This window comes from Medicago truncatula, chromosome 8 (genome assembly GCF_003473485.1).
Source record: "Medicago truncatula cultivar Jemalong A17 chromosome 8, MtrunA17r5.0-ANR, whole genome shotgun sequence".
Classification (NCBI taxonomy): domain Eukaryota; kingdom Viridiplantae; phylum Streptophyta; class Magnoliopsida; order Fabales; family Fabaceae; genus Medicago; species Medicago truncatula.
Genome location: NC_053049.1, coordinates 278795 through 293026, shown reverse-complemented (window position 1 = coordinate 293026; position 14232 = coordinate 278795). Strand labels below are relative to the sequence as shown.

General features: G+C 33.5%; 2 protein-coding genes across 2 annotated transcripts; both read right to left on the bottom strand.

The window, feature by feature from the left end:
* Window positions 1–3093: 3093 nt before the first annotated feature.
* Window positions 3094–7396, bottom strand: LOC11429925 (vacuolar-sorting receptor 1). Its single transcript, XM_003626632.3, has 12 exons — window positions 6897–7396; window positions 5671–6369; window positions 5449–5537; window positions 5288–5357; window positions 5002–5085; window positions 4726–4802; window positions 4539–4620; window positions 4364–4446; window positions 4208–4274; window positions 4000–4128; window positions 3512–3618; window positions 3094–3413 (listed from the first exon to the last, which is right to left on the bottom strand). Exons 1-12 carry the CDS (start codon window positions 7189–7191, stop codon window positions 3318–3320), a joined length of 1878 nt encoding a protein of 625 aa, XP_003626680.1. The 5' UTR covers window positions 7192–7396; the 3' UTR covers window positions 3094–3317.
* Window positions 7397–9255: 1859 nt separating this feature from the next.
* LOC11423311 (transmembrane protein 87B) lies at window positions 9256–13319 on the bottom strand. The gene is made up of 4 exons (XM_003626631.4): window positions 12091–13319; window positions 11540–11635; window positions 11242–11378; window positions 9256–10335 (listed from the first exon to the last, which is right to left on the bottom strand). Exons 1-4 carry the CDS (start codon window positions 13225–13227, stop codon window positions 10161–10163), a joined length of 1545 nt encoding a protein of 514 aa, XP_003626679.1. The 5' UTR covers window positions 13228–13319; the 3' UTR covers window positions 9256–10160.
* Window positions 13320–14232: the final 913 nt, after the last annotated feature.

Genomic DNA, 14232 nt, shown 5'->3' with positions numbered 1-14232 from the left:
TTCTCATTGTAAATGATATAATTTTGTGAAGTGCTCTTTTTATCTTTTAACTATTTACAAGCTTCTCCAGACCATACTGGTCCATGCAAAGGGTTTGTTAATATATGCTAGATTCCATCAAATGTTCAAATGGGATCCAACCATACATGGCCTCCAAATTTTAGTAATCAACCATAGGGAAATGCTTAAAATAAATTCCACTCTAATAATAAAAATATATTGTCATTAAGTTATTAAAGCTTACCCGAGCATCGTGTTGGATATCCTAGTTAGTATCATCTGATTAATTTCAAAACCATCATGTTATTTTTTTATGGATCGACAAATTTTATATAACAGTATTACTACCAGCTGGCGTTACATAACTAGAATCATATGCAGATGACACTTGTTACCTTAGTCCAGAGCTAGCATGATTCATTGCTCTCCATTTCTCTCTTTAGTTTCTTAATAACCGTTGTTGTACATTTTTGCTTGATCACTAAATTGCTTCGTATATATCCTAATTGATTGATCTCTCGGAGTGTTTCAAAGCGATCTAGCTCCTAAAATAACACCTAACAGATGTCGGTGACAGCCACAATATATTCAACTTATAATGTAACAGTAACCTGTAATATAATGCTACAATACAATGAACAAAAGTTGAGCAATGAAACAATTTAGAATAATGCCGAATAAAATGGATCTAGTTTAACATAAAGGCAAATGTGAGTCCCATGAAGTATCTGAGGAGGAATGAGTCTCATGTATTTGTAGTTGTTGGAACTTTTTCATAGTTGATCGCCTTAAGTTCAGCTTTTGCTTCTCTGCCTTTTCCCTTACTGAGTATATTTTCTTTTGAGCCCTTGCTGAAGCCATTACTTGTTTCCTTTCAAGCTTATTCTGCAATCGTATATATAATCATTTATAATAAACAATCACTCATATTCATGCTACCTAATATAATAATTCAATGTTACATGCCTGAATTTTATCCATGTTATCCATGGCTTTCCTGGTTTGGTGCAATTCCCAATCATTTATAGCTTCTTCCTTCTTTCTCAACCTATATATCAAGAATAATTGTCTTGTTAGTTTCTATCTCAATCATAGACAGATCCACATCCACAATTTTATTTAATGTTTTGAGTCTAACCTGTGCATAAGTTGAAGATGCTTGGCTTTGTTACGTACATCTTCATGATCAGCTTCAAGTTTGGGATTGCTGCTGCACCCTCCATGTCTGTTTATGCAGGAGGTAATAGTACGAGGAAGTGGACTTTCTTCTCTAACTGAGGGTAATACTATGTTGTAAAATTCATGCTCTTGAGCTGTTAGGTCCTTGTTGCATACTGCTGACATTCTCATCAAGTCTTGTGGATTTCCATTTTGCCTTGTTTCTGATCAAATACAAAACCAGAAATCATTGATTATTTGACATGAATCATATATAACGTACTAATGAAAACCAACTAACCTGCTTCAAGATTTTCCTCAGTGTGATGATGATTGAAGAAGGATTTGCAAAACTTATTGGCATGTTCCAACCATTCATCAATATCAGAGAAGCAATTGTTTTCAATGTGGGCCATGCCTAATCTCTGATCACATATATACATTTTCAAGAACCAAGAAAGAAACGAAATAAATAACTAATAAGTATCATAAAAGCATGCATAATATTTGAGAAACGTACCTGGTTTCTTGGAGTGGAGAAGTGAGTCGCATTGTCTGAGCATGAGGGAGGATCAGGAAGAGAATGGTAATTAGAAGAAGGAGATTCTTGCAATGCTGTGATGAGAGAACGATGCATCTTCTTATTTTTATTTCCACGCTTTGTTTTCAATGTTCTTGTTAAACAACAAGAAGATGAACAAGAATATGAATCTGATTGGTTTGATGAAAGAAAATTATTTGACATGTTGTTGGAACTTGGAACTCAACTGAGTTGGCAATGCAATCTACTCATATATAGACCCCGCAATTCTCTCAAACCTTCCCATTGTTTCTTATATATAGTTATTTTTCTATACCAATTTCAATATTTTATTTCTCAAATCAAGTCCTTTGAAAAATAAAATGTGATAAAATGCAAAAATTAGTCATTGTAACCAAACTATTAAACTCAAATGATTAATGAGCTTCACCAAATAATGAATTGTTCGAGAGAATCTTAGTTCGATTCTTGGGAGTAACAATTATAGGTTCTTAGCAGCAAGACCTTACTCAAACAAGAACCCCTTCTCTTCAGAACCGAACAATTAACCAAAAAAATAAATAAAAAATTAGAGGATGAAAAATATAAAATTGCATGTTAATCGTTAATCTTTAGTGACTAACATAGCATCTCGAAAAATCTAAAATTGCATGTTAAAATGTAAAATCGTCCAATTTTATGTTTTTAGGTGTGAATTTCATGTTTAATCGGTGGTATAATCAGATTTGGGTGATATCAGAATTTAAATCAGTTAACTCGTGTAAAATCGGTTAAAATCTTGTAAAACTGGTAACACCGACTAACTTGTAACAACTTTAAAAATGGATGAAACTCTTGATTTTTGAAAAGCTTTTTACATTTTTTTGACTTGGTACAATAATTTATGTATTTCGATACAAGTTTATGAACATGATGCTTTTTTCATAAAATTATATTAGTATATATGTCATATACCTGTTTTAATATAAAATGGATGACTAATGAATGTTGATTTAATGGACGGTGATGGTGATGTTGGTTCTATTCAGATCATGTTTTTTGTGCATGTGCAATCAGAAGAGATTGCTGCTCAACAATTTAACTTCATAAATTAAGCTGACAATGAGTAGTGCTAATGAGATGATCAGGAAAAACCTTTTAATAATCTCAATAATACTCCTAAGAATGTTAATCCAACCTGATAATGTTTTTCAACCTCCTAAGAATCTATTTTCATGAAGAAGCTGAATTTGCAAGTTTGTACAAGCTTTGAATTGAAGGAATAACACTTGTGAAGTTGTTACGCTAAAGCTTTAACACTTTCAACTTTGGTACTAGAATTTCATTTCACATTATTAAATATTCTTTTATTTCTCAGCCATTATCCTTTTTTTTTTTCTTCTTATTTGCGTGGAAATTGTGGAAATGTTGGAATGACAATAACATGCTTGAGATTTGTTTATCTTTTTGGATTTTTTGAGGTGGTTATTGATTGTAACTATTGTTGAAACATAATTCAGAATTGTGAAATGAATATTAAACTAATGTGATAGCTATAGACTCTTCTACTGTAGAGGATAGGAATGGTGTTTGCATAGAAATATGAATAATAATAATAATTATCAATCTCCTTCATCTTCTACACAGCATGCTGAACTTGATTTGTGTGCTCCGGTTGATTATCCAATGGCATGTATTGGGCCATTATTGCCCTTATTTCATCATCCATATATCTCTGCAGTACACACAATTATTGTATTTTAGTTTCAACAATTTTAGGTAGGACTAGATTTCAATGCTTAAAATGTACCACTGAGAATGAATGAATGATACCTGAATTCTGTACTTGTAGAAAACATATCCTACGGCACCACACGTACCCAATAACAGTATAACCAGCCAAATAAATCCTCCACTAGACACCGAAGCGCTATATTTACCTGCATTTTTTAACACATCACAAAGTGATTATTGTCTAAATATTAAAACTACTTCATAGAGGTTACTGTTATGAACAACTTTTTAGTTGCTGTGCAAGTTATTTGTTTAGTTGTTAACCAGTTACTTGCTGAGCAAGTTACACAGTTGGTTAGTCACAGTTTTTCTGTTGCTGATTGAAGAGAGTTACAACGACTTTTGAAGTAGTATAAATAAGTTATGAACTGATGTACTCATTTATTGAAGTAATAGACAATTCATCTCAAATTTCTCTAGAAGTTTTATTTCGCTATATTAACTTATTATACAAATTATTTCTTTTCAACTCACAATGGCTGGCTATACAAGGAGTATCAACATAGATAATTAGAGGCAACACTCACCAATACACATGTCACTTTCCCGCACATAGAATAAACCATTATTGCATCTGCATTCATAACTTCCCCAGGTATTTTTGCAGTTGCATTCTGGGCACTGACAGGCCAATTTCTCTTTGCATTCATCGACATCTTCAACATTATCAAAATGTCACTGGCATATATATTTGTCATGCACTATACAATGGAATGTTTAAAACAAATTTAGTACCTTTACAGGAGTGGACTCCATCACCCCTGAATCCAGGTGGACACTTGCAACCTTTTGTACGGTCATCCTGCATTATCAATTCAGAAACAAAAGATATATAATCAAAATAATCATATATGTATATGAAAGGATGCAGATGAGGAGAGGACTACTTACGATACAAGCAGAGTAAGCCCTGCCACCTCGGGCTCCCTTCCAACAACCTCCATTGTTGACTGCACACCTCAATGGTCCACTAGCTGTTTACAAATTCGTAGATATGCAAAAGGTTATTTATAGGTTTCACTTTGTATTTTGAAATTATTAATAGCTTGGAGATGAAGTAACTCACCTTCACAGTGAGTATATCCATCACCAACAAACTTTACATTTTGTACAATAGGGCATTCACACACTCTTCCTCGAAAAGTGTCCTATTATTAAGAATATCATCACCAATCACAACATGGATATTAAAATAGAGTAATTTGAAAATATTTAACAAACATGTATCAAACAGGATTGAGTTAGCCAAATACCCTGCATGCAGTAATGTTGGCAGCTTTGTCCTGCCAACAACCACCATTGTTTGTCAAACACTCATTTGTTTCCATGTCTGCAGATGTAGTAATAATCAAAGGTTCAAGATATATCATTTATTTTATCCAAAAGAATGTAAGAGTCAACAACAACACATCACACATTACCAAGTGAGCCAAAGGATGCTTGCAAAAGGAAAATAATTGAGAAGGTAGATAATATTTCATCTCCTAGGATATTTGAGAATATAAGTTTATGGAGAAAAGAATAAAGACCTGGAGTTAAACAAATAGATGGCTCAGTGGTCTCTTGGAAACTTGCACAGATTGCCTTGAGTACTGCTGCTTTTGACAGTTTGCCTAATACCAGTTCAAAACAAAATATGATATTACAACAATAGAGACAAAATTAAATAGTGATCATTCAAAGTTTTAAACTGTAGTTTCAGGTGCAATATTAATGTTTTAGATTCTGACAATCATATTTGCAACTGCAATCGCGGCCACATCAATTGCATTAATGTACAATTTCAATATAAAACCTTGGAAGGCTGTCACATACCTCTATATTGTCTGTTGTTTATAACGAGAGTGGGAAGTATAGTAACATCTCCACGGCTACCCTGTCCAATCTAAAACCAACATAGAAGCAAAATACAATAACTATCACATAACTACAGAAAAGTTTAATAACCATCACAAGTTTCCTTCTAGAAGACCAACCTGTGCATCCTGTTCAGCTTTAAGAACGGGATTTTCAGCATTCGCATTAGGATCCCCAGTACAGTCCTTAATCTTATTCAAATTAACACCTACATCAAGTAAATCAGTTAAGATCGAACAACTATGTTATGTTTTGTTAAGAAATTCAGACATAATCAGACACCACCAAAGAAAAAGGTCAAAGTGCGTGCAATCGATGAAAGAGGAAAGTATCCAACCTACCAAGAGATTTAATAACTTGATCGGAGCATTCTTCAGTGTATTTACTTTCTCTCATTGGACATCGGATTGCAAAGTCAGTAACGTAGTCCCACCATTGCCAAGGCTTACCACTTTCATTTGCAACTTTAAAGAAGCAAGATTGGCGCAAATTTTGAATAACAACATCTTTTCCATCATACCCTCTAGTGAAATCTTGTTCAGGATCAGGTGCACAGTATCTCCCATTATTAATGCACTGAGATTTACACTGTTGGCTTAAGATGAATGCTTCTGGACAATACCAAGTTATATAGTGAGGTGTAAACTGAGTGTAACCTTTTTGCTCAAGTAATTGAGCTGCTCCTTTAAAACTCTTCAAGAAATTAATTTCACTCTCACACTTTGGACCACACTCATCATTGCTACTTGTCCATAACTCATACTCAACTCTCTCATCAGGGTGTGGAAGTGCCTCTCTCCAATCGAGATTTACGTTCACCATTCCTCCACTTGAGAGAGCTTTCTTGATACTGTCTCCAACTGATTTGCTTATAAGTGCAGAAGGAATTGTAATCTTTTCAACATAATCGTCGTTAGTAGCACCATTCCCTTCTTCCGGAGTGTCCATTGTGATCAATGGTTCTACCCTATCATCTGCAACAAGAATAGCTGCTGCTCCACCAATCTGAGCATTCCATGCCTTTAAAGTGAAATAACAATCTACCAACATTGCAAAAACGATGTTTTAAACACTTGAGCCTTTCTATTTTGATGTTTCTAGCATACAGTAGACGATATATATCATCATTGTGTGAAAAATCACCACACAATGAACAAAAGCTACCAAGATTTGACTTGTTGCATCACATTCATCATTACGTAACCATTACCAAAGTAAATAGAACAAAAAAAAAAATTGGAATACAAGTTTTACAAACATGTTACCAAACACCGTCTTTCCAACACTCTCTTTGTTCAGATGAAATTTATGTGAATTCACTCAATCATATGAAACCAGTCTCCTATTTAGTGAACCAATTCCCATAGTGGTAAGACATAAAGTGTGTGAATGTGTTGTTAGTATTTCTTCAAAAGAAAATATTCAAAATATCCATAACAAAAATCACACACATACATGATAACTTGCTGACAAAGTAACTAAGTACAAGTTTACCAACTTAATTATTTTAGAAACAAAACAAACTCTAAATAAATCCCAAATATTTAACATTGAAAGGGTAACTAACCTCCCCGATCAACAAGAACAAATGTAGGGAAGCTTCCTGGCTTGGAATTCAAGGAAGTATCTGCATCATTAAATTTGGTGCAACCATTCTTATTAAGTTTTGGATACACAACTGTTCCAATCATTGTTCCTCCATATTTTGGGACCCCAAAATTTCCAATTGCACATTCATATATACCTCTCAATGATTTTGGAGAAGTTATTTTCAAATTGTTTTTTTCTACCACAAATCTTCCCATACATGACCCACAAAGGTAAATCCAAACACACCATAAAAAACTTAGCCTTGTCCTCATTTTCTATAACTACAAAAAATATAAAAGATCTCAAAACTAAAATTGAAATAGCATTGAATCACTAATAAGCTTAGTATAATGTGATGTAATGCAGGTTGATTGATGAAGAAAATCCAGAATATGAAAATGAAAAAGAATGGAAATTTTTTTGTGGTTGATACATACAAATTAGATTTAGAAGAAGAGAAAGAGAAACTAAAACCAAATGGCGAAAGAAATGGGCAACAATGTTGTCTTTCTATTATTATGATGATATGATAACTAACTTTATGGTTTCAACAATGTTATCTTTTTTCATTAAAGATATCAAAATTTTAAAATATGTCGCAAATAGTCCTACACTTTTGACATTTATATAATTTGTAAAGGTATCTTTTCTACCCTTATGTAAAAATGAATTTTAATGTTATCTAAAGTTGTTGTAATGATTTTTCAATTTAAAGCTACTTACAGATGTAGTATTTTACATTTATTTATGAGTTTTTTTTTTTTTTGACAACATTTATTTATGAGTTTTATTGATGAATAATTACCCGTGTTATTAAAAATTTACGTGCTTAAATTATACTTCATCCGTTCCACAATAAGTGAGTAATTTGCAAAATGATTATACCCATTTCACTTTTCAATGCAACATTCATTACTTTTTTTTCAATTATACACTCTAATTAATACTCCCTCCGGTCCTGGTCCTGTATATAAGAAAATATTCTTTTTTTTAAGTACATTGAATAATTAATGTATCTCGTTTACAATGAAGACTAGATACATTAATTATTAAATGTATCTAAAAAAAGAATATTTTCTTATATATAGGATCGGAAGGAGTATTAATTTTATCACTCTCAATTCAATATATTCCACTTTATATTTATGATAACGGTGAATGCACCAATACTTGACAAAGGCAATCAAAACCATTTTTCTTTCCTTGACAAAGGCAATCAAAACCATTTTTCTTTCCTTTTCACTTATACATTTGTCTTAATATGTTTGAAATGAACAAAAGACTTATTTATTGTGCAATGGATGAAGTAATAATTTTTATCATTAACTTTTTCTAATTACGCATATACGTGTAAAAAATAGTACTCTATCTCTTTACAAATGAGTGTCATTTAAAATTTTTACACAATAAAAAATGAAATAATGTATATTGTCCAATGTCATATACTTTTACTAAAATAGCTTTGTTAACTGCATTTCTCATCATTATTTAAATTATAAATCAAATTGATGTAGAATATGATGCTTTCAAAGTAGTGTGCAATAATCAGGAGGTACTATTGAAAAAACGAAATTAATACTATATTGAAAAGTGAGAATAACATTTATTTTATTTTATTTTTTCTTTCTAAATTGACACTCATTTCAAATGTAGGGAGTATTTATTTATTTATTTTTAAATACATTGGACTGACATGTTGAATTAATTGGCTAGTGAAGCAACTATGATGCAGTAATACTTGTGTCCATTACATGCAATGAAACAATAATTGAAGAAACAAAACACTTGATAATATCTATCTGGAGGCAGGGTCATTCCTCCCAAAGCAATTGAAGACAGGGTAAAAGGATAGCTTATTTTTCTTTAGCTAGCTGTTGGGTAAAATAGAACTCAGGTGCATACAGCAATCATAATTAGTTATACAGAACAAAACACGGATAGATAGATAACTTCAAACACTATTTCAAAAGCACAAATTAATCATGATAAAAAAATAAAATAAAAAAAACACTAATGGTGGCTAGAATAGTACTACACCCATAAATTTACACAAGAATATGATTGAAAGTAAGCCACATGGTTTTAAGGGAGTCTACTATCTGGTCTGACCTGACGTAGACATCAAATAGAAAAGTAGTGGAAGGTAAAAGATAAGAGAAATGATATATGTACATCCACTTTTTGACAACTTTCTCTGTCATACTCACATTATATTATTAATCTCTCTCTTCCTTTTTTTCTCTCTCTCTCTCTCTCTATTGTTTTGGACCAATAAGAAGAGAGTAAATAAAAGTTGTCATCAAAGTTGTTAGATATGGTTGTACAGATATCATAACTCAAAAGATAAACATATACGCTTTTGGTATTATTGAATTAGAAATGCAAATGCAGATGGGAACACACTCCCAATCCACCATAGGGCTGAGCTCCACACATAAATTACAATTCTCTGCCTAACAAAACAAGCAAATTTATGCATACCCTCTCCACTCCTAAGCAAATGAAGTTATTCAAAATAGAATTTGAATCTTAGCACAAGGACGGCCAAGCTTCAGACACGAGTCAACATTATACAACTAATAAAACAGAACATACTCCAAATGGTACAAACAACCCCTCATATCAACTAGTTTTTAGCTGTGGCTGTGACAGTAAAGATTAGCAGCATAACAGCAACGGATCAACATCAGCATGACAATGGAGGCAGTTCGTTAGAATACACTTGCAGAAAATTTGAGCTGTCCGACGACTATCTATGGGCAATTAGCCAACTATATTACCTCCACACCTACCCATAATCACTCACAAACTCTCCAGCAGCATCATCCAAGTTAAACAGCAAGTATTCCAATAACATTAACTATACTTTACTTAAAACTGTAATTTTAAAACTCATTGCTAATTACAGATAAGGCCTACAGAAAATATGGTATGAAAAGCTCAAAACAAAAGGGCATGAAAATCGAAAGGCATACAGATAAAGGATTATAGTCATCTAAAACTAAGCTGGGGGATGATTCTATCACAACAGTTAAAATGTTTTAGACAACTGTTCTTACGTGGTGGTGGTGGTGGTACATATCATCTGCAATTATGATTTTGATCAAATGACACTGCCTCTCTGTTTCCCCATTACTAAATGACATATTCCGCATACAAAACCATTTGTATATATGATATTTACAGACTTCTTGTAAAAGGTGACGTCATATGAAACACTACTATACAAGTCTGAGCGACATTATTCTCGTTTATCTTCCTCAATATCATCTCCAAATGTAAGATCGGTGGCACTAGAACCTATTCTTTCCTTCCGCTCAAGCTTGGATGCCACATCTCCAGTCATCTTTGCTACACTGCTTGTTAGAGAGATACCCTCCTCGTCAAAGTCATTTGTTCCCTCTAGGTATGCATATCTAGAAATAAAATATACAAATGCAATCAGTCTTTCGACGTAGACACCAGCAAAAACAAAAAAGGTGGGATAACATTTAGTTCCCGTGAATCAGGAGAATTAGAGAGAAAGTGAAATGAATCAAATGATGGAGGTAAAAACAGATTATTGAGTTACTAATGCAACTTCTCAGGAGTCCTGTGTTTTTCCATGCCACTTTTGGGTTAAATTGGCAATAAATACCTAATCTAAATCTTCTCAAAATTCACCATAAGGCTAGAGACTAGTATAACAACAATCAAAGATTTTTCATCACTTTCATTGATCAGATGACCTAAAGTTCTTCACAAACAACATGTATAGGCAGAGAAATTTTGTAAACGGTATTTGTTGACAATTGGACTGAAAAGTGGCAGGATGTGTTATCTATCTAGAAAATAAGGCATTTGGTCAAAAGGAGTATGCATTAATCCCTGCTTCCCTAGTAATAAACCTATTATTGATCATTAAATACAATAGAAACCCATCATGGCATATGTAGCAGTGTGCAAGAAGTAGCAATAATTGCCTTGGCAAGAAAGGTATAAAGATATCAAATGAAAACTAGCATTTTTATCTACAAGTTAAAAGAAACCTATCCTAGTTCATCTAAGAGTTTACAAAACTAGTTCATCTAAAAGTTTACAAAACACACAAGACCGATAACCACCAAAGTGTGCAGCATAAATTGCAAGTTCGCAACGAAATGATGAAAAAATTACATTAGCACAAGGTAGATCCAAAACATCATTTTCTGTTACAATTTACAACAACTAACATAACTAGCAATGGATGGACATTCTAAATAAAGTTTCATATATGATTAGCATTAAACAGACATGTAACCCTCTTAATAACACCATTCATGAAGACCCCATAAAGGACATACCTAGTAGGGTTACGAGAAGGAGCCCAAAGAACACATATCACCAGCAATAGAGTATATGATAGCAGGCACCAGAAAGTGGGAATAATCCAAGCAATTTGCCACAGCTCGCTTAAAGGATCAGTTGCATTGAAGTACAGCTGGTTGATCACAGTAACAAATTATTGTTAGCAATATTATCTCAAATTTATTTTAGTTTTTCTGAAAAAAATGCTTGGATACTTCTCAGGGGAGAGCACATATGATTTGCAGCTCTAAAATTGTTTATTCTAATACATCAAATATATTTTGTAAGAATTACCTCAAAGCCAATCCATGCAATGGACAGTAGCACAGACACTGCAAGGGTATTTGTAAATTTTCGGTAGATCTCCAGTTTAGCCAAGTTTCTCCTTGTCTACATCCAAATAAACAACAAATAGAAAATAAGAATATGCAGAAATGATAAGCCTAACTCACATATCTTCTACAAGGTCACAAAAAGGCCATATTCCACATTTATAAAAACCACAAACCTTAATAAGTAAACCTGTCCTACCTATCCCCAACAGGGGTTGGAACCCATCTAAATACAAGATTACATAGGAGTTAATATCTAATGAAAAATCAGTTGATATCTAATGAAAAATTACTATTTTACAATATCACTTATAAAAAAATAGATTCTCATTAAATGTCACCAACGCGACCATGGGAGTTCGGTCTAGCCATTCTAGCATAAAGGACTAATGCAGATTTACTACAATCAATATTTAGGACTATACTCCCACAATGTGATTAAAAACACATAACCCAACATAAATTAGAGGCAGTGGTTATAATTTACTACAATCATAAAAGTTAGATAATTGCCTGCAGTTTCTCCAAGGTTTTAGACAAGGAAGAGAAGATCCATAGAATGAAGCATGAGTCAAGGCAAACAACAGGTAGCACCAACAACAGTTTAGATTTCCCAGAAAAGTCATTGATGTTTCCCAAATGCTCAAAAAGCTCAAACACTTCACATGCAACAAAATAGAACCCCCCAAGAACCGTAACTCTAGATACAAAACCCTCAAAGAGCGTTGGCCTAACAACACCATATCCCATAGACACAACCAACAAAAGCAACCTGGAAAGCGTCTTCTTAACAGAAGTAAAAGTAACAGCCCATATAGTAATTCCCATAGGCCTACTACCAGTAGCATTAAAATTAGCATACTCAAAATACCAAAATGCCATCTCAACCATTCCAAGCGCAATGACGGCAGTAATATGATAATGAAGATGAACATGAACAACATCCTTCTCTTTCCAAAAGTGAAGAAATCTCAAAAACCATGCCAAACCAAGTAAAAGATAAGCCAAAGACATAAAAGCATAAAGGGTGATGAAAGGTTGCATTTTTCCAGGAAGATAACCATTAGGGTTTCTCCAAACAGTTCTACCAGTAAAAGTGGTACCTTCCAGATTAGGATCACAAAACATAAAATACAAATAATAAATCCCAGTAGCATTAATTTGAACAGTTTGAGGATCCATATGAGCAATTTGATTAGTACCTTGAAAAAAAGTTTTGAGCCTTTTGGGAAAGTTAGGATTTTGGGGGTTGTTATGAATGATAACTTCGCCAAGATTACAATTTTGGGTTTTAGAGAGAAATGGGTCGCAGCAAATTAAATCAGATTTGGGATTGAAATAAAAACCACCGATACGGTTACGGTCTTTGACTTCGAGAATGATGGATTCGATGAGACCGGTGTTCTGCTGCATTTGGCCGTGGATGATGGCGGAGTGTTTGGGGCGAGTGAAGGAGATGGATTCGAAGCGGATGAAGGAAGAGGAGAATAGAGCTTCAGCGCCGGCATGGAAGAAGAAAGCATTGGAGCGGTGAGTGAAGGGTTGTTTGGAGTAGTAATGGATTGAAGCGTGAACATTGTTTGGTAGAAAAAGAAGAAGAAACAAGAGGTAGATGAAAAAGCTGAGAATCTGAAATTTGATGATGATCATCGTGATTAACGAACAATGAGTACTTCACAGTGAGAGTTGGTAGTAAGTAAGTAAGTGTGATTCATCGAATGTGGTTATGATGCATAAGGAAATTCTTACGCACCCTCCATAAATTCACAAATGATTTTGAAGTAAACTCACATAAATCTAATAATTTTAGAGTACAACTCACAGAAATCATTTCTGAATTTATGCAGGGTGCATAAGAATTTCTATGCACCATAACCGCAGCCTGATTCATCATCGTGCCACTGCCTGCCACCTTAGCAACCATTCATTTTCCTTTTGAGATTCAATTTGGGAAAATATTGATTTTTTACTTTAGGAACCAAAGTAACCTTTAGTCGGTTAATGACAATTGTTATTCCAACATTACATAAGGTTGTGCCACAAGTAAATAACGTTTTTGCTTTCTGCGGTATTCCAATAACATTAACTATACTTTACTTAAAACTGTAATTTTAAAACTCATTGCTAATTACAGATAAGGCCTACAGAAAATATGGTATGAAAAGCTCAAAACAAAAGGGCATGAAAATCGAAAGGCATACAGATAAAGGATTATAGTCATCTAAAACTAAGCTGGGGGATGATTCTATCACAACAGTTAAAATGTTTTAGACAACTGTTCTTACGTGGTGGTGGTGGTGGTACATATCATCTGCAATTATGATTTTGATCAAATGACACTGCCTCTCTGTTTCCCCATTACTAAATGACATATTCCGCATACAAAACCATTTGTATATATGATATTTACAGACTTATTGTAAAAGGTGACGTCATATGAAACACTACTATACAAGTCTGAGCGACATTATTCTCGTTTATCTTCCTCAATATCATCTCCAAATGTAAGATCGGTGGCACTAGAACCTATTCTTTCCTTCCTCAATAACGTTTTTGCTTTCTGCGGTAATTAACTACCGAAGTTCCTTCGACAGTTAACTACCGACGAAAAAAAAAAAACATCGGCACTTTACTGCCGAGGAACTCATCAATTTT

What these genes read in the sequence shown, in the direction of transcription:
- LOC11429925 (XM_003626632.3), bottom strand. Translation starts at nt 7,191, where the DNA reads ATGAGGACAAGGCTAAGTTTTTTATGGTGTGTTTGGATTTACCTTTGT. An exon ending in AAACAACAGACAATATAGAG is followed by an intron (nt 5,086 to 5,287) that starts GTATGTGACAGC and finishes AACTGGTATTAG; the next exon opens with GCAAACTGTCAAAAGCAGCA. An exon ending in TCTACAAGTACAGAATTCAG is followed by an intron (nt 3,414 to 3,511) that starts GTATCATTCATT and finishes TGTGTACTGCAG; the next exon opens with AGATATATGGATGATGAAAT.
- LOC11423311 (XM_003626631.4), bottom strand. Translation starts at nt 13,227, where the DNA reads ATGATCATCATCAAATTTCAGATTCTCAGCTTTTTCATCTACCTCTTG. An exon ending in AAACCTTGGAGAAACTGCAG is followed by an intron (nt 11,636 to 12,090) that starts GCAATTATCTAA and finishes ATTTGGATGTAG; the next exon opens with ACAAGGAGAAACTTGGCTAA. An exon ending in TTGCATGGATTGGCTTTGAG is followed by an intron (nt 11,379 to 11,539) that starts GTAATTCTTACA and finishes GTGATCAACCAG; the next exon opens with CTGTACTTCAATGCAACTGA.